Raw genomic sequence first — 18,423 nt, 5'->3', positions numbered from 1 at the left:
AACAATCTAATCTGGAAATGGAAAGTACTGCCACAAGGTGACATTCATTGTTGTTTTTTCGTTGATCAACATTTTATTATTTAAGCAACAAGTTAAGTAATTGATTTATGGCCTACCATTTTTTTCTTACTTGAAAAACAATTGTTTTTCTCTTTTGAGGCATTCAACATTATATTGGACTAGGGAAGAGGAACATATAAAAAAATGGAGTAAAATTTAATTCTAGTATGTCTTTTTTATGTATAAAACAAACTTGACATGTCTTTTTCTTTTTGTCCTATGTTCCATCAAATCCTGCTTGATACTTTTAGCCAAACTGTTAGCATTTTCTCTCTAAGTGGAAGTATAGAGATAATCTTTAAAGTAACCAGGTGTCATATCAATTCTTCAAGATTTTAATATCAATCACTATGGCAATCATCTTTTTTCTTTTAGCCTTATTTGTTGTTTCAGCTCTTAAATTCATCAAGATTCCATAGATAAAAGATTTCTAGAGTTATCCTTGACATTGTAACTTGTAAGTGAATGGTCTTCAGTATTATTTGTATATGTAATATAACCATTACATGCTATTATGTAGTGGAAGCATAATGCTTCCAAAATGCAAGAGGAGGGGTAATTTTTATAGACTGTCACTGCTAGGACTTGGACTTTTAAAGAAATGCTTCCTTCATTTGGATGGACTCTTTCATTATCAACATTTCTGTGAAATTATCTGGCTTAAAACCCCTGATATTACTTTAGAGAAAAATTGATTGGTCATGTAGAAAATTAGGCTCTTGAGGCTTTTTAGAGGGAACCTAACCAGTTTAGTAGATCATGTTTTTGTTTTCACTTTGTGAAAACAAATTGGAAAAGTAAATGGGAAATGTAAAGATGATAAGGACTAAGTTCTCTCTGCTTTTTATTAGTAATATGACCTTATAAACATTCTTTACCACCATTGAAACTCAAATTAATTCGTGAACAAAATGAAATTTCATATTCACTAATGATTTCAGAAATTGGTACCCAGCTAGCAACCTTGCAAACTGGAAAATCCATTAATTGGAAATGAACTTCCTGTACATTGTTTTCTTGCAGGGAATAAATCACAAGACAGTGGCATTGCAGAGATGGAAGAACTTCCTGTACCACATAACATCAAAATCAGCAATATTACCTGTGACTCATTCAAGATTTCATGGGAAATGGATTCAAAATCAAAGGATCGCATTACACACTATTTCATTGACCTCAATAAGAAAGAGAACAAGAACTCCAATAAATTTAAACACAAGGTAAAATTTAACAAATACTCATGCTCATTTGCATCTTAAAACTTTCTAAGTATGAGGACATTTTAAAAGAATGAATAATATTCTACTAATGGCTTATGTGATGTAGTTGACTGAAAAAAATAAAAATTATATGTAATTTTAAAACCCTGTCATTCTAAGAAGTTTTGTAAGAAAGGAAATGCCATGTTTATTGTTAGAAGATAATTTTCAAAAAAGGTAAAATTATGAATATCATCTAAATATAAGTTATTTTACGTTAAAGATTTTATTTAACTTATTAATGAGAAAACCAATGAGGTGTTATAACCAGTTCAAACAGTAATCCAAAGAAAAGACCTATCTGTAGATCCAGGTATAAACTAGTATGAAAGTTCTAATGGGAGGGGTGAAAAAGAGGACTGTCCTCCACTGAACATAATTTATTTGTGTATATTTAAACAAGAAGAACTGAATTGTTATCAGTTTCTACAAAGTACAGAATTGTAAAATGGCTTCCATAACAGAAACAGATAGCCAGAAGAGGGTGCTACAGGCATAGTGCTGTTATATGAACACTTTCTACAGAAAGCTTCTGGGAAAAGCAAAACGGTGCCATTGTCAAAGAATCTTAGTTTCAGTGAAATAGGAGTATATATAGCTAACATTTATTAATCACTTTCCATGGGCTGGTGTAGCAGTTATCTACTGGCATGTTAGTTCTGTGTAACCAACAGCCACAAAACCTGTGTCGTACAACAGTCAAAACTTTTTATTTCTCAGGACTCTATGGGATAATTGAGTTATTCTGTTAATCTAGGCCAGACTTAGCTGGGCTCACTATGGGTCTTCAGTCAGCTACAGTTTGCCTAAGTGTTTTTGCTGATCTTGGTTGGGCTCCAGCATGTTTGGAAGTTGGCTGGCTCTAGGCTGGCTGTTTGGGATACCTTTGCTATCTTCTTGTGATCTTTAATTATTAGTACAAGCAGGTTAGCCTACGCTTGTACTTATGGTAGCAGAATTCCAAGAGAAGGTGAGCTGATACAAGTAGGTTTTTAAGCTTCTGCATGAATATTATCTATTAACTTCCTACTGGCCAAAGCAAGTCACTTGCTTGGGACCAGAGTGAACTTTAGAAACAAAACTCAAAAGTTTTTCAGCCCTTTCTTTGCCAGAGTATAACACTTTTAGGCAGTGCATAGTTTTCCAATGCAGCATACATTTTTTTCTATAACTGCCAAAAAAGGAATCTGATGCAGCTTATAAACTTCAGGATATTTTTAAAACACTTTAGAGCTGAAAACTGCTTTAGGTAGTCAGCTGTCTTTTGCTTTTAGGGTTTTGTTTTGATAATGAATTTTTTTGTCTTTTGCTTTTTAGTTTTGAGAATGAAAATTATTAACATTTAGATGTCTTTAGGCATATAATCCTGATACTTATTCACATGCTATATATCTTTTCTGATATATCTCTTTCTCCAAAAGTATCTATAAAGAAGATAAGTTATCTGCTTTAAGCATTCTTCCTTAAGTTGCAGTGTTTTCACTGATGATGAAAATCTCATCTATTTTTTTAATATTGATATTAAGTTTTAACTTGGTAGATACTTTGGAACTGTCTTATCTTGCCTAGAAATTTTGTTTTTATTAGATGTGCAATTATACATACTAAAGATTACTGAGGATAATACATACTAGAGATAAATGTGAAAGAGAGAACCAGATTAAACAGTCATTATTTTTCCTGAGTTCCTAATTCTGATTGTGCTTTCTAGTGATGGATATTCTCTTTGCTGACATTTGCCTTGTCGATATAGCTCTGAAATCTCTTAAATTTTAAACATTAAATGATGAATTTTTCAAGATTTGATCCCTTTTTTTCACTCTTCAGTTGTAATTCCATATCCTTGGAAATGTAGTGAATATTCAACTAGCAGGTTTAATTAATCACCTTGCTAATCATTGTTTAGAAATGCCTAAACTTTTCTGTGACACACAGACTCTGTATTTGAATGAAGGTGAAGCAAAAATTCACATTTTTAGTGTTTTCTCTTTTAAGATATAAAATATCAAGTAATGGCAGCATTACTAAAATATTGGGTAGTATAAATTAAGCAAATATTTAATAATATTGAATTATTGAAATATTTATACTATTGAAAATTTTTAATATTATTAAATTTTATCTTTTATGTCTCTGTTTTTTAAAGTTTTGTCATTATGAGAATGTTGCATTTTGAGGAGCTTATAGTGTACAGAAAAGAACACCATACTAGAAATCAAGAAAACTGGAATCCAAGTACATTTATGTTACTAACAAGCTGTATGACCTCGAGCATGTCTCTTAATAAAGTTGGGCCTTAGTTTTTGCATATGGCAAATAAGAGATTTATATATAATAATTGTTAAGTATTTTTAAGCAGTAAAATTCTATTGTCAGGAATTTAATAAGTTCTTCTCTATTGTTTACAGTTGATTAAAGTTATACTGCTAAATTAACTTCTTCCTCTCCCCTCCTTCCCTTTTTCCTTCCTTCTCCCTTCCCTCCTTCCTCCCTTCTCCCTTTTCTTCCTTCTTTCCTTTTGTTCTCCCTCTCTATCTCCCCTCATTTTTCTCTTTCTCTTCCTTCTTTCCTTCCTAGGATGTTCCCACAAAATTGGTGGCAAAAGCTGTTCCCTTGCCTATGACTGTCCGTGGACACTGGTTTTTAAGCCCAAGAACTGAATATACAGTGGCAGTTCAGACTGCCTCAAAACAAGTTGATGGTGATTATGTTGTATCTGAATGGAGTGAAATTATAGAATTCTGCACCGCAGGTAAGAGAACTAGGTACAAATACAGAAAAAAACTTTAATTGTTCTAGGGAAGTTAATTATAGAAAAATATTTCTCTTATGTAATTATAAGGTGATATATATGACATTGGTCATTTTTTGTGTTGTCAGTAGCATTGTGTAACAGAATAAACAATGTTGTATTGATTGGAGGAAGCCGAAGTTCTCAGTAGAAAAATTTGAGTAATGGCTTCAAATCACTTTTTTTTTCTATATCCAGGGTTTGATTTTTTCAAGATTAAAGCTATGCAAATAAAAATGGATGAAGTTTGAAAGTATACTCAGCATATTTTTTAGCTTCATTTTGAGAGACAGAGCTTTCTTCTTTTTTTTTTTTTTTTTTCATTTTCACCAATATGAAAAGGCAGAAGCTAAGAAAATCCTTCTCTAATTTAGGTAAATGGAGCCGATCTAAATGACTGTCCCTAGCGGAAATGTTACTAGATTTTTCACTAGTGTACTAGAAGATCTTAAGAAAATCTGTATCTAAACTGGGGTCCTGTATATATGTGTATGTCTTTGCTTCACTAGAAAATACCTCAAAGCCATTGTTTTGGGAGGTTTTATGTGGAACAGAACCTTAATAATCCATCAGATTGGAAATATTACCATTCATCTCACTAATTTATCTATTGTTTACTCATTCATTAAAGAAATAGTCATTTATTGAGCAGTGTTAATGGGATACAAAGCTATCTCTACCCAAGTACTCCTGTCATTCTTTCCTTTTGTCTTTTAGAAAGGAGCTTTGTTTCCTCCTGTTCATCTAGGTGACTGTTTCCTATGAAAAATAATAGAGGCTGAATCTTAAGCTGTTCAAAGTTATTGTTTATCAGAATAATTTACAGACTGTTTCACAGAAGCTTTATCAATAACCCTGACTCTAAGGTTTCGATGAAGCTATTTTTTATGTTGACTTTTAATCTGAACATCTAATTCATTCAACATTAATTAAACCCATGCTGTGAGCTAGGCACTGTACAATGTATTGGAAAGAAAATAAAATAGAATGCCACTGGCTAATCTACTTCTTTTCTAGTCTATGACAGGGGTTAAAACCCTGTGCTTATCTCAGTCTTAAAATGTTAATACTTAACATAATAAATCATTATTATCCATATATTTTTCTCTTCCCTTAGATTGTCAGTTCTTTGGAAGGAATAATAACATTTTTTTTTATCTTTTAACTTGATTATCTAATTTTGCATAGTACCTTGTATGTTGTATGTTCTAATCTCAGTAACTGTTTGTTGAGCCAGTGAAGCAGTGAGTAAACAAACTATGTTGCCATGAGCAATTTAACTAGGATGCGTCTGTTTGGAAATTCTTACTAATAGTTATTGGCCATAATGTTTCCCTAGTTTCTGGTATAGGAGTTAGACAGCAATTCTCAAACAACTTTCAAAACAAAAATTTGGTAAACAAACAAACAAAAAAATCAGATGATTTGACAGATGCTTTAGAGTTTCAAGCATCTTGTGTACCCAAGTCTAATGTACTCATTATTATTTTTGCTAGATTATAAGCTTCTTTTATTCAGTTTATCAATCAGTTGAAGGAAAGCTAGTATGGTGCTAATGGCTATTACTTGGGTTATGAAAAGTTATTTAACTTAATTTTTGTTTAAGTATCTCTAATTTCAAAAAATGGAAAAATGCAAGCAAAGATAGTCTAAGAAACAACCAGAAACCATAACAAAAGTATTTTTCTAGAAAGAAAAATGTGCCACACATAGACAACGAATATTTTCTTTTTTAAATGGAATTTCCTATTTACTAAGTTGAATTTCCTAAAGGTGAATTTTAATAATCTTCCACTTATTAAGTATATAGTTGGTACTTTTGGTCCTATATTCTTAATAACAAACTTTTTTGGTTTCTTTTCAGACTATTCAAAAGTTCATCTAACACAGTTGTTGGAGAAGGCTGAAGTGATTGCAGGACGTATGCTTAAGTTTTCTGTTTTTTATCGTAATCAGCACAAAGAATATTTTGACTATGTTCGGTAAGATTCAAAAATATATAGTGGTTTGTTTTACTAAATATAGTTAAAAATTCTAGGCTCAGGTTTCCCTTGAGTCTAGTTCTGTCAAATAGCAATTCTGGTTTTTTCAAAATAATTATATGGATTTTTATTTTCCAGAAAAATTAAGTAGAAAAAGATCATGAGATTTTTTTTTTCTACTTCACTTAGATTCTTTCCCATAATCATTTCTGATACCAGTTCCTGCTCATTTGACTAGAGGATCTTAAACCTATAATATTTATATTGATGAGCATTTCATGTTTACACTTGTCCTGCCATCTGCATCATACTTACTACTAATTTTTTTCTCTTTTGTGGGTCTTTTTAAGACATTGAAAATGAGAGGATAAAAGAATGACTGTTTCATGAAATATGGTGAATCAGGTGGGATTCACAGACTTCTACCTAAATAGAAGTCTTTTAGCTGTTGTATTAGTGTGTTTTTCAGCCTGCTGACAAAGAGATACCTGAGATTGAGCAATTTACAAAAGAGGTTTATTGGACTTACAGTTTCATATGGCTGGGAAGGCCTCACAATCATGGCAGAAGGCAAGGAGGAGCAAGTCACATCTTACATTGATGGCAGCAGACAAAAAGAGAGCTCCTGCAGGGAAAATCCCCTTTGTAAAACCATCACATCTCGTGAGACTCATTCACTATCAGAACAGCCAGTGCAGGAAAGACACGCCCCCATAATTTAATCATTCCCACCAGGTTCTTCCCATGATGTGGGAATTGTGGGAGTTACAATTCAAGATGAGATTTGGGTGGGGAAACAGCCAGACTGTATCAGCTGTTATCTTGAATTAATTATTATGAGGATAATCTCTTTTGTTTCCTTTTGAATTCTAGTGATTTTACTAGAATTTCTAAGATAGCCTATATTTATCCCTGGAAGCACTTCCCAAGATGTTAAAAGAACTCTATCATGAGGTAGTTTTTATACTTACAGCACTTTCATATTTGTAGAAGAACATTTGAAGAGAATAAATAGCCAGATGTATATTTTGAAGTGAGACTAAGGCTTTTAAAATGGCAAATGCTATATAGGATGTAAAACTTCTACACAGCGATCTCTATAATTTGTCATTTTAAAAGCCTCAATTCAGACTCTAAAGGATCCTTAAGTTGACAGGACTCTATATGAAAAATATTTAAGAAACTTTTCTGTTCTTTGTGTTTCTTTCATTCTTCTCTAGTTTCTGTTAAATGAATACTGTGGTTCCAAATTTAAATCAGCTTCAAGCTGTGGAAAATGCAATAGGAATCAGAGAGAACACACGTAGGCATCTGTGTTCTTCAAATTAAGTACTTAGCAAGCGAATATATTTTTATGCATTTTGATGGTGAAAAATATTCCTGCCATTTGTTTGAATATCTTATAAATACAGATATTCAATTTCTCAATTGGTACATACCCTAGAGTTCATATAATTCCTGGTAGATACCTACGTTCACCTAATTTAGAGAGTAGAGACTGATAGACAAACATAAATTATTGTGCTTGGCAATGACCATATAGACTCAGCAAGGGAGATGTTTCTTTATGCAAATGCTCCTTGACTTCCTAATAAATTCACTGTAAGTTGAAAATACCAAATTGAAAATGCATTTAATATACCTAATCTATAAAACATCATTGCTTAGCCTAGCCTCCTTAAACATTTTCAGACCACTTATATTAGCCTGCCATTGGACAAAACCATCTAACAGAAAGCCTATTTTATAAAAAAGTGTTGAAAAGATAAAAATTCAAAGTACAGTTTATACTGAATATTCATCACTTTCACACCATCATAAAGTCAATTGTAAGCCAAACCATCATAAGTCAGGTACTGTCTGTATATGCATACAACTGAAAAAAAAAAGAAAACTCCCTATTGCTGTTGTCTTTAGTAAGAAACACATCAAAAGTAAATAATTACATCTTTTATTCTAGGTTTATAATCCTGGAACATTGCCAATATCTATTTTAGGTGGCCACTGGAGGGCAGCATTTCTTTATGATTTTTCTCTGTTCCTTGGATGGGAGCTGACCTGTTTTTAGCTCCTTTAGTAATCTAAAGTTTGGTTCATGTGTTTTCAGAAATGCTTCCAAGAATAAACAAAGATAAAGACAGAGTGCCTAGAAAATGGATAATTATTGTGTATATTGCCTGATTTTACTCCCAGTTACCAGAATGAAAGCTGTGTTTATTCACTAGAAAATTTACCTTTGCTAAGTTTTCCATAATAATAGTTATAAAATCCATGTAAACTATGTCTTAAATCAGTACATGTAAATAAATATACTTTCCACAGTGCGGTATAATTTTTCAACATTGCTTTTTAAAGAAGCCTTATTAAAAAGTAGTAGACATTAATTCCATGGATGTTGATTTTCTTTTTGTCATTAATTCTAATTAGGACACATTTCCTTAATCCATTTTAAATATCATCATGTTATTCAGAATGCTTGAATAGAAACTTTCAGCTACTGGATAAACTTTCCAAAGTTTATAATCCATTTAAAATTATGAAAAACTGGATAAATCCTTATTCAGTTCCTAAGGAATGAACTCATTTTGACCTCTTCCTATATAAATGAATTCCTAAATGCACATTGCTTTCCCATACTCCAAACAAAAATACCACTTTCTCTCTTACCCCTTGTTCAGATTCACTAGGTAGTCTAATTGTCCTTGAAACTCCTTTTATATCCGAAAGATTTCAGGAATTCACTGAGATTGGTAGACATGTAGGAATGTCTCTCATTCTGGTGTCAGATTGTATATTCCCAAAGTGCAGCTTCTAGTACACATTTTGTTTATATATTTGTTGCTATTATTTCATGTCATTGCACTTATAGATCCAGGTAGGACACATATAATATAGATATTTGGGTTTTGTTAATCAGAATGTAACAAGGGTGAGAAATTTTGAATGGGGACAAAAGGGAGTAGACACTCTTTTCCCTATTTCTCCCACTAAATACAACTAAAAGCACTGGACATTATATATAAAATAAATATAAGAAAACTAAGGGGGAAAGAAGATGTATCAGCTAGGGACCTTTGGGATTCAACAGCACAGTGGTGAGTTCCTTGGGTTTTCTTTTAACCTCTTACATTCTGGACTAGGTGCTGGAGTATCTGGCAACACAGACATGCCAGTTGGTACAAACAAAAAAAAAGAACACCAGAAAGTATGTTTGTTTATGCACAGGATCAGGAAAGAAACTGAGGTCTTCCAATACAGAAACCTTTTGGACAATAACTGCCATACTCCAGGCAAACACTGTAGAAAAAAAAAAAACTGTAGTCCCCCATCTACCAGCCAAGGCTAAGAGGGGAACCTAAACCTCTACCCTCTCACATCTATAAGGGGACACCCCCCTCTCTCTACCCTCTGCTAGGGTGGTATCAGAGAAGGCTGAATAGGGAGACTGGATTTTCCACCATTGCCCGGAGACAATGAGGGTTGCCTTCATAGTTTGTGAAACCTACATGTCAAGTAGTAATGAGACACCCCTTCTCTCTCTGGCCTATAGTATGTAAGCACAGGCCTAGTGGGAGTCTAAACTCCTATCTCCTCCAAGTAGTAACTGAACCCCCTAGCCTGTGTCACTGGAGACTGAGTAGGAAACCTGGACTTTTATCCCCATCAACATCAATTAAGTGACTACCCCATACTCTTCACCCATTGGTAGTCAAGAAGAGGACTGCTAAAATACTAGATTTAAATAAGATCCAGAATATAATAACATAATATGTCCAGGATACTAATGGAACTCATGCATCACACCAAGACCCAGGAAAGTCTTAACCTGAATGAGAAAAGATGATAAAAGATACCAAAACCAAAATAATGCAGATCTTAGAATTATCTGACAAAGATATTTAAGCAGGCACCATAAAAATGGTTCAACAAGCACATACTAACACATTTGAAGCAGCAAAGAAAGAGAAGGTATAAAGAACTAAATGAAAAATTTGGAACATAAACACACAGTAAGTAAAGTAAAAAGCTGGATAGATTCCATGCGTTCCACAGCAGATTCAAGAGGACAAAGAAAAAAACCAGTAAACTTCTTGAAGATAGAATAGAAATTACCTAAATTGAACAACAGAGATAAAACTCACTGAAAAAAAAAATATATCAGTCTTATGGACTTGTGAGACTAAGTCAAGAAGGAAAGGAGAAGGAGGGTGGGACTGAAAAAGTATTCAAAGAAATAATAGCCAAAATGTTCCCAAATTTGGCAAACAACATAAACATACAGATTCGATCTAAGAAAACCCTAAATAGGGTAAATCCAAAGAAATCCATGCCAAGATACATCACAAACTGAAAACTGAAGACAAAAAAAAACCTTGAAAGTGCTGAGAGAAAAGACACCTTATGTGTAAGGAAAAATAAAACAATTTGAATGACATCATCATCAGAAACTATCTAGACCAAAAGGAAGTGGTATAATATTTTCAAATGCTGAAAGAGCACTGTCAACTGAGAATTCTATATCCAGTGAAAATATCCTTCAAGAATAAAAGGGAATTAAGATATCCTCAGATAAAGGAAAACTAAGAGGATTTGTCAACAGCATATCTATCTTAAAGGAAGTTTCTGAAATAGGAAAGAAGGAAATAATAAAAGAAGGAATATTGGAACATCAGAAGGAAAAAAGAACAGTCCAAGTAAAAGTATGGGGTCACATCCAGAATATCACACTGCATTTATTTGTTATATTTCCTTATTCTCTTAACTGCGACAATTTTTTGGTCTTTCCTTGAATTTGCATAAAATAAGCTCCCTAGCTGGTTTTCAGGTGGTAAATTTAAGATCCATTGCTGCTAAATTCAGAGGTAGATCGAGTGCACATCTCAATGATCCATAAACTCTTTAAGAAGCACGTTGACCCAGGGAACTTTCCCTTGCTTGAGTCGTAGCTTGAACTTTGCCTCCCAAGTCATACTGGTCAGGGAGCCAGCAAAGCAAACAAAAAACAAAACAAAATAAAAAAACCAAGGCACATTTGAGGGATTCTGGAGAGAATTTAACAAAACTACCCATTATAGAGGTGTAGTCAGGGTTAAGATACCAAGTAAGGGATGCTAATGTAACCAAGAACTAGCAGGAATTGAAAAGTTTTACTCTTCTTGGGAATTAAAGGGAGTAGGAACTCATCCAGCAGTAGCAGTAGCAGTAGTCAGGTATACATAGTTATGAAGAACCCAGCCCTGCCAGAAACAGAATGCCCTGAAGCATGGAGGAAATATAGAAAGACACACCAAAGTCTCTATCTCCTCCAACTCTATATATGTTGGTGTCTTACATTCGTAGAACTGAAATGGAAGAGTCCAAGGGATAAGGAACTGAATAAGAGTTCCAGGCCACAGTGGAAGACTGTGGTGGAGAATGAATGGATCTGAGGGTGAGGTAAAGGGGGAATAACCAGCACTGTTCTAAGCAAAATGCCAGAGAAATAACCTGATTAGTAAACCATCCTTGTGTTAAAAAGCCAAAACAAAACACAACACTTTTGTACCAGTATAAATGGACAGGACTCATTTTAAAAACATTCAATATATTTAACTAGCCAATACCTTTAGTTCAGTTTTCCCTTCAAAAAGCCACTTCTGAAACCTAGTTGGCAGTTAATGTATGTATGATTTTACCTGTAAGGTTTCTAAGTCCAGTTTAATTTTTCTGGTGAGGAAATTTATATAATTATGTTAATTTAATGCAAGGTTTGTAGCAGATCATCCTTACCTTAAGGTCAAGGATAGAATTCAGCCATCTATAGGCAATATCAAAAGATGTTGCCCCTTTAGTCTGATAGGAGAGGTATTCAGGCCTTTAACAGTAGATGTTTGACATGTGGGCCATTCAAATATATAAATCAATGGGTTTACCACAATTGTATTAAGCAGTGACCACTTGTTTTCTCTTGCAGAGAACATCATGGGAATGCTATGCAGCCCTCTGTCAAGGATAACAGTGGTAGCCATGGCTCTCCTATCAGTGGAAAATTAGAAGGCATCTTCTTCAGCTGCAGCACTGAATTCAATACTGGAAAGCCACCCCAGGATTCACCTTATGGAAGATACAGGTTTGAGATTGCAGCAGAAAAACTTTTTAACCCCAATACTAACTTATACTTTGGGGACTTCTACTGTATGTACACTGCTTATCATTATGTGATTCTTGTTATTGCTCCTGTGGGATCACCAGGAGATGAATTTTGTAAGCAGCGCCTTCCTCAACTAAATTCTAAGGATAATAAATTTTTGACCTGTACAGAAGAAGATGGGGTGCTGGTTTACCACCATGCCCAGGATGTCATTTTAGAAGTCATTTACACTGACCCTGTGGATCTTTCTCTGGGCACCGTGGCAGAAATCACTGGTCATCAGCTCATGAGTTTGTCTACTGCAAATGCAAAGAAAGATCCCAGCTGCAAAACCTGTAATATCAGTGTTGGACGTTAATGCCCACTCTTCTTATTCTTACTCAGCCCCTTTTCTTCCCTTAGGAGCATTGGTCCTCTGTTGTCCATTTTCATCATCAGATGTTTTCCACTGAAGCATGCACATGCCACTGTCGCCAAAAACAAAATACCACTTTCCAAATTTCATTCAGAGCCATTTTAGTGTTTTCCTATTCCCTACCCCTCCCACTACTTTCAATGATGACATACCCTAAGTTCTTCTGACACTTTATTGCCTAGTTGCTGCAATGTTTTTATGTTTCCTTTATGCCAAACATAACAAAACAGTTATATAGACTGCTTTAGCAAAGTACAAAATAATGGCTTATAAATGGTGTTTAAATATGCATTCATTTTAATCTACTGAATAAATATTGGAATAACTCCAAATCGCATGAAAGGGTGTAATTGCAGCATGAGTTAAATCTTGAAGCCTAGAATTGTCAGCATTTCCAACTCCTTGTTTGACAGTGTTATTTATGTTATTTATATTAGCTAACAGGAAACAACTACTGTGTTATCAACATAATAAATATAATAGAAAAATATTTTATTTGTATTGTTGTATAAAATATTTACAATCATATAGAATATATAGAGTTACATTTTAATAGCAATTGTATACATGTCATGAAATCATTTCCCTTATCAAAGATGTAATTTGTAAACCTCAAATAATTCTGTATCTGTCCTGTTACAAGTAGATGACTTCAATTAAACAAATTTATGAAGGACATTATTCTGATTCATAAAGTTATAAAATATTAGGTAAATACAGAGAAAACAATAAGCCTCTGAAATAGTCTATTTCTGAAATAGTCAATAGTCTTCCCATTAAAACTATAAGAAAATGTGAATTTCTTCAACATCATTCTTAAACATTACAGAAAATAGAAATACAAACATGGTTGCTACATGAGAGAAAATGTTGCCCTTTTACTTCCTTTTACAAAAATGAAAATAATAAACAGGTCTTAGTATAAAATAACACAAAATGATATGCACTAAAGTTGATGAAGCAAATAAATATTCTGGCTTCTTTTCCAAGGTGTCAGGGCAAACAGTTTCCAAATCTTTCATTTTGTACAGATGGAAGAATAACTTCAGCTCATGGGAAATTTTTTGACTTTACAAAGTATATACCTTGCAACATTAAGAAAAATGTATACTCCCAATGAAAAAATAGTTATATAATCTTATAGTAAACAAAAGGATTAGCAGTAATACTATGGTCACATTAGATTATATACTGCAGACACATATCTATCCAAAATACCTATTTTAAATTTTTAATACAATATTTTATTTTAATATAAACATCTGTCAGTTATAGACAAAGATAGTAATTCACAAAGTACATGCTGTCAGAATGAACTTTGGTAACCAGAAATGTAAAATTTCAAATAACAGATAAAATAATGTTATTTTTATAGAGAAATAAAAAAAATTGCAGTGACACAATCTAGTTTATTTTAGGGTACTGAAAGCCTCACAGACTTAAGGGACAAGATAGTAAATGTTTTATCACTCAAAATCCATCAGAAGTTTCAAATAAATTACTTTCTTGCTAGCTGTATTCTTTCCTACCTGAAAAGAAAAATTTGTTTTCTTCCTCTTATTGATTTTTTAAAATCATGCTCTTTTTCATACATCATAAACAATCTTTGGATACTAAAACTTCCCCTAACAAGTGTCCCAGCTATGTTGTTTAGATTTGATAAACTATTAGAAGTTTTTAAAAATAATTATATTGACTGTAAGTTTTCTGCTTGGCATGGAGGACACTGAATTGTTTCCCAATTATATGGCTACCTGTTGTATCCTTCCTTCCATTTAAATCCCTTCTCCTTGTATGTAATTAAACTTGTTAATCCTTCTTAAAAACAGCTAAGACTACAACTAAAGTGCTTCCATCTTCATTGTGTCAGAACTACTTAGCAAGGGTGGCAGAGAAAAATAAACTTGACTTTATATCATGGGTGAAAGTAATCATAACATTTCCTGAACCTCAAATAGTTTTGGCCACATCTTGCTTGCTGATGAGGACCTCTAATAGTCTCAGTTTGGCTTTTATGTGCTTATATTCATAATACTCATCTGCCATTGGTATCCTGTCTTCCTTTTGTGGACTTCTGCAAAAAAAAAAATACGTTTATTAGTTCACAATGAATCCAGTCATTAAATATTCTTTTACAATTCAAATATGAAAAAGCATATTGTAACAGCTTCCACTTGGTTTTTGCATCATATCTTCTTTTACTTCCCTTTCACTTTCATTCACTCTCTCTTCCATGTGTTTAAGTTTCTAAATAATAGTAACCTTTGAAAACTTGAATGACATAAGTGTTTTGAAAATTTGTGGTCCAGTGCATAGACTTACAACAATGGGGTAAGTGAAAAGATCTAAGGGGAAATAAACAAACAAAAACCAAAACTTTCAAGGCATTCTTTGTCCAGTCATTCTCCCACTATCTGTCACAGTCCTATACTTGTACAAAATGTTCAGCCCTAATAGAGTGGTTAAAAATATTAACCTGAAAATACTACATAAATTACATTTTAAAAATAATTTAATAACTTATGGTAACAAGAAAAGCATTCAGGGTCTCTCTTACAAATTTGAAACATTTCCAGACTTTCTTGTAATTATAATACCTGTGTCTGCTAATATATAGTAGAACCACTGATCTGTTCCTTAATTGAAGTAATTTATGAGAATCTACATTGCAGTGGTTCTCTTCTGTACACTAATTCTACTAAGGCTAAACATGTAACAATGCATAGATTTTTATACATATGCAGTATGCGCTTGCTGTTGACTTAGATGAATACCTTGGTAACATGAGGAGTTAAAACCATTTGCCTTCCCACAAAAATATGTTGTCAGAATGTTTTCTAAAGGAAATAATTGCGACAGGGTCTCAAAAGTCTCTTGTTTTTTGGTTAATAAGATAGCAAATTGTTTTGAAAACGTTTGCACCCATGACTTTGAAATTTAAGGAGTTGAGGACACGGATATAGTCACTACAATTACAACTGAATATAACCACAAATACTGTCTAATATTACTATGGCTGAAACCAGGTAAATAGCATATATTTAATGTTTTACCTTTACCCCTTTCTATTTTTCCAATAGTGATAAAGAGATATTTCTATCTCTTACCAAATAAAAAACAAGCTAATCTATACAGATTGTCTATGAATGTAGTATCTACTTGTATTTCATAACTATTTATTGCCCTGCAATTTCTAGTACAGAACTCAGAACAGTATACAAATCCATAGAAAGCATTCTTCTTAACTATTGTCTAAATTATATAACATAAATCCTTTACCTTCATTCTGTGTTATGAGTCAAACTTATCATAACTGGGTGTCTGAATACCATCTTAATTTCTATAAATAAATCTAAGTAAAGAAATTTCCTAATTATTACAGAGAACCATTAATAATGCATTATGTAATTTTCCCTAGTTTTACATATTCCATTTTGGTTAATAAGAGTGCTTTGACACGAATGAAAAGTTTTGCTAAGTCTTTCCTGAAGCAGTTTCCCCATTATATAAAACATACTGATGTGCTTACCACAGTGGCAGGCTCATAATTATTAATAATAATGTAATATCTATATGATTCTCATGCCTCTTCTATGGCAAATATTACCAAGAACATTTACAGTGTCTTAAACATTTTAATTCATTTGCATAGTTATTTTACCTTATGGATAGTTAGGCCTTCCCAGTGAAATGTCTTAGATAAAGAAAATTAAGGTCCATAATTCCTAGCCATTCAATGGTTTGATTTTAGTTGTAAAAGATCATCATTTGTGCATTTAGTTGAAATATGTCACCACAAAGGGGCATAAACTTCAAAGCCAAATATAGGCTTATCTGACTTGGGCTTAGGACTCATAGGTCATTACATAATGGTAAAAGGATCAATGCAACAAGAACAGCTGACGATCCTAAATATATACGTACCCAATACAGGAACACCCAGATACATAAGACTTATAAAGAGACTTAGACTCCTACACAATAATAGTGGGAGACTTCAACATCAATATTAGATAGATCAACAAGACAGAAAATTAACAAGGATAACCAGGACTTGAACTTAGATCCGGAACAAGTAAACTTAATAAACATTTATAGAACTCTCCACTTTAAATACATAAAATATACACTCTTATCAGTACCACATCACAGCCACTCACAGGTTTAAATGAAATATTGGTTGGCTACTTGTTTGTTATTTTCTTCCCTCATTAAAAAAAAAAAAAAGGACTCATACTTGCAGTGTCAGTTATGTTCTATACTATGCATAGAACATAACTAACTTCCCTTTATGACCAAAAGCATACTAAGTGACACTGCAGATCCACTAGGCAGGACTAGTAGCACACTGGGAGGTTCTCAGACCCCTTAAGATAGATTCCTGGGTTCAAACTGGTAAAAATATAAATTTATTCAAAGAACTCAAATTTATGAAAATAATGTATGCACATCTTAAAGTATCATTTATCATATGTAATGACTGTTTGATTTAGAATATTTGATAACATCTCCACAAATATTTCCCTGAATGAAAAATTCCCATAACATACCATTAATCCAAAAGAGGCAGATATCAAGGACTTTATAGTGCAAGTTACATATTTACCCAAATATAGCAGACAGTCCAGAAAAAATTATTACTCAAAGGAATGTTTTGCAAGGAAAGTTACATGAACATTTTATAAAAGAAAAAAGTATGGAAAAAGTAAATTAGTAACAAATGCTTTATATTCTAAATTTATGAGCCACATACCATTTCTCACTAGATTAGTTAACATCACCAAAAAGGTAAGTTGGACTTGTAGCAATCAACTTCAAGATTACAGATAGAAAGTAAGTTGTTACATCTGTATTTGCTGAATGCAAAGAGCTTTTCACTCAATAGGTCCAGTCCTAAAGAATATCCCTGGCAGGCTAACATGGAAAACCTGCCAGGGACTAAGAGGTGAGTAGACCAAGCTTGAGAGTTTCAAGGTGCTTTGGGAAAATAGTCCCTTTCCTTGAGGACAACTCTCAGCCTGCTGAACTGAAAGGTCAAATACAATACCTAAATGGAGATGAATACAGAGAAGCCAGTGTAGCACTGATAAGTTTATGACTTGAATGATGAGTTTAATGTCATGTTATCTACTTAGTAACTTGTGGCTGTGGGAAAGTTACACTCTAGATTTATTTATTTTTTTAAAGATTGTTATCTCACGTGACAGCTGTAGCTTCCCAAAGTATTCTAGGAGTCCAGTCATTTCAGCTTATAAAGTGGGAACTGAGGCTCAAGATAACTTAAGTAATTTATCTCTCTTCCAAAAGTGGATCAATAACCCTTATCTCCCAATTATGTATGTAATTTTGTTGTTGATACATACACCAAAAATTAGAGGAAACTAATAGAGTGTATAATGAGACTTGGGTTTACACAGAAAAGTAGAGGAGAGATGATAAAGCTAACCATTTATTTAAGGGGTAGAAAGAATGACTATGAATTTTTTTATCAAGTCTTGAAATCAAATAATTAGGGACAGATCTTGACTTCTAAGGAAGACATTTAAAGCAAATAAGGAATTATTATTTAATAAAGTAGGGAGTAACTTGCAGAACTGAGAAACCAACAACAAAGCATTATGTAGGCTAAAAAAAATGAAAATAGATTTTTTAAAGGTTTAAATAAATCCATTTATTTATGATGAGATTTATTGCGCAAACTTAGAGATTTTTAGAGTTTATCCTTTATTTTTTACAGATTGACGTCATGCTTGACAGCTGCCATGTCCCATAAAACATCCCTAATA

General features: G+C 33.0%; 2 protein-coding genes across 10 annotated transcripts in view; one reads left to right on the top strand and one right to left on the bottom strand.

Annotated features, from left to right (window-relative positions):
- The window catches only part of PHYHIPL (phytanoyl-CoA 2-hydroxylase interacting protein like), a 70,036-nt gene extending 55,573 nt beyond the window's left edge, over positions 1–14,463 (top strand). For both annotated transcript variants that reach the window (XM_002756345.6, XM_078345942.1), the window contains exons 2-5: positions 1,084–1,280; positions 3,897–4,071; positions 5,975–6,092; positions 12,046–14,463. In XM_002756345.6, coding sequence (XP_002756391.1) covers positions 1,084–1,280; positions 3,897–4,071; positions 5,975–6,092; positions 12,046–12,580 — 1,025 coding nt within the window. In that variant the 3' untranslated portion in view covers positions 12,581–14,463. The remainder of the gene's footprint in view (positions 1–1,083; positions 1,281–3,896; positions 4,072–5,974; positions 6,093–12,045) is intronic.
- Positions 13,115–18,423, bottom strand: part of FAM13C (family with sequence similarity 13 member C) — a 114,735-nt gene continuing 109,426 nt past the window's right edge. For all 8 annotated transcript variants that reach the window (XM_009009903.5, XM_078345940.1, XM_009009904.5 and 5 more), the window contains one exon: positions 13,115–14,711. In XM_009009903.5, coding sequence (XP_009008151.1) covers positions 14,588–14,711 — 124 coding nt within the window. In that variant the 3' untranslated portion in view covers positions 13,115–14,587. The remainder of the gene's footprint in view (positions 14,712–18,423) is intronic.

This window comes from Callithrix jacchus, chromosome 12 (assembly GCF_049354715.1).
Source record: "Callithrix jacchus isolate 240 chromosome 12, calJac240_pri, whole genome shotgun sequence".
Lineage (NCBI taxonomy): Eukaryota > Metazoa > Chordata > Mammalia > Primates > Cebidae > Callithrix > Callithrix jacchus.
The sequence above is the reverse complement of the archived record's forward strand: the minus strand, read 5'-3'. Positions and strand labels throughout refer to the sequence as shown.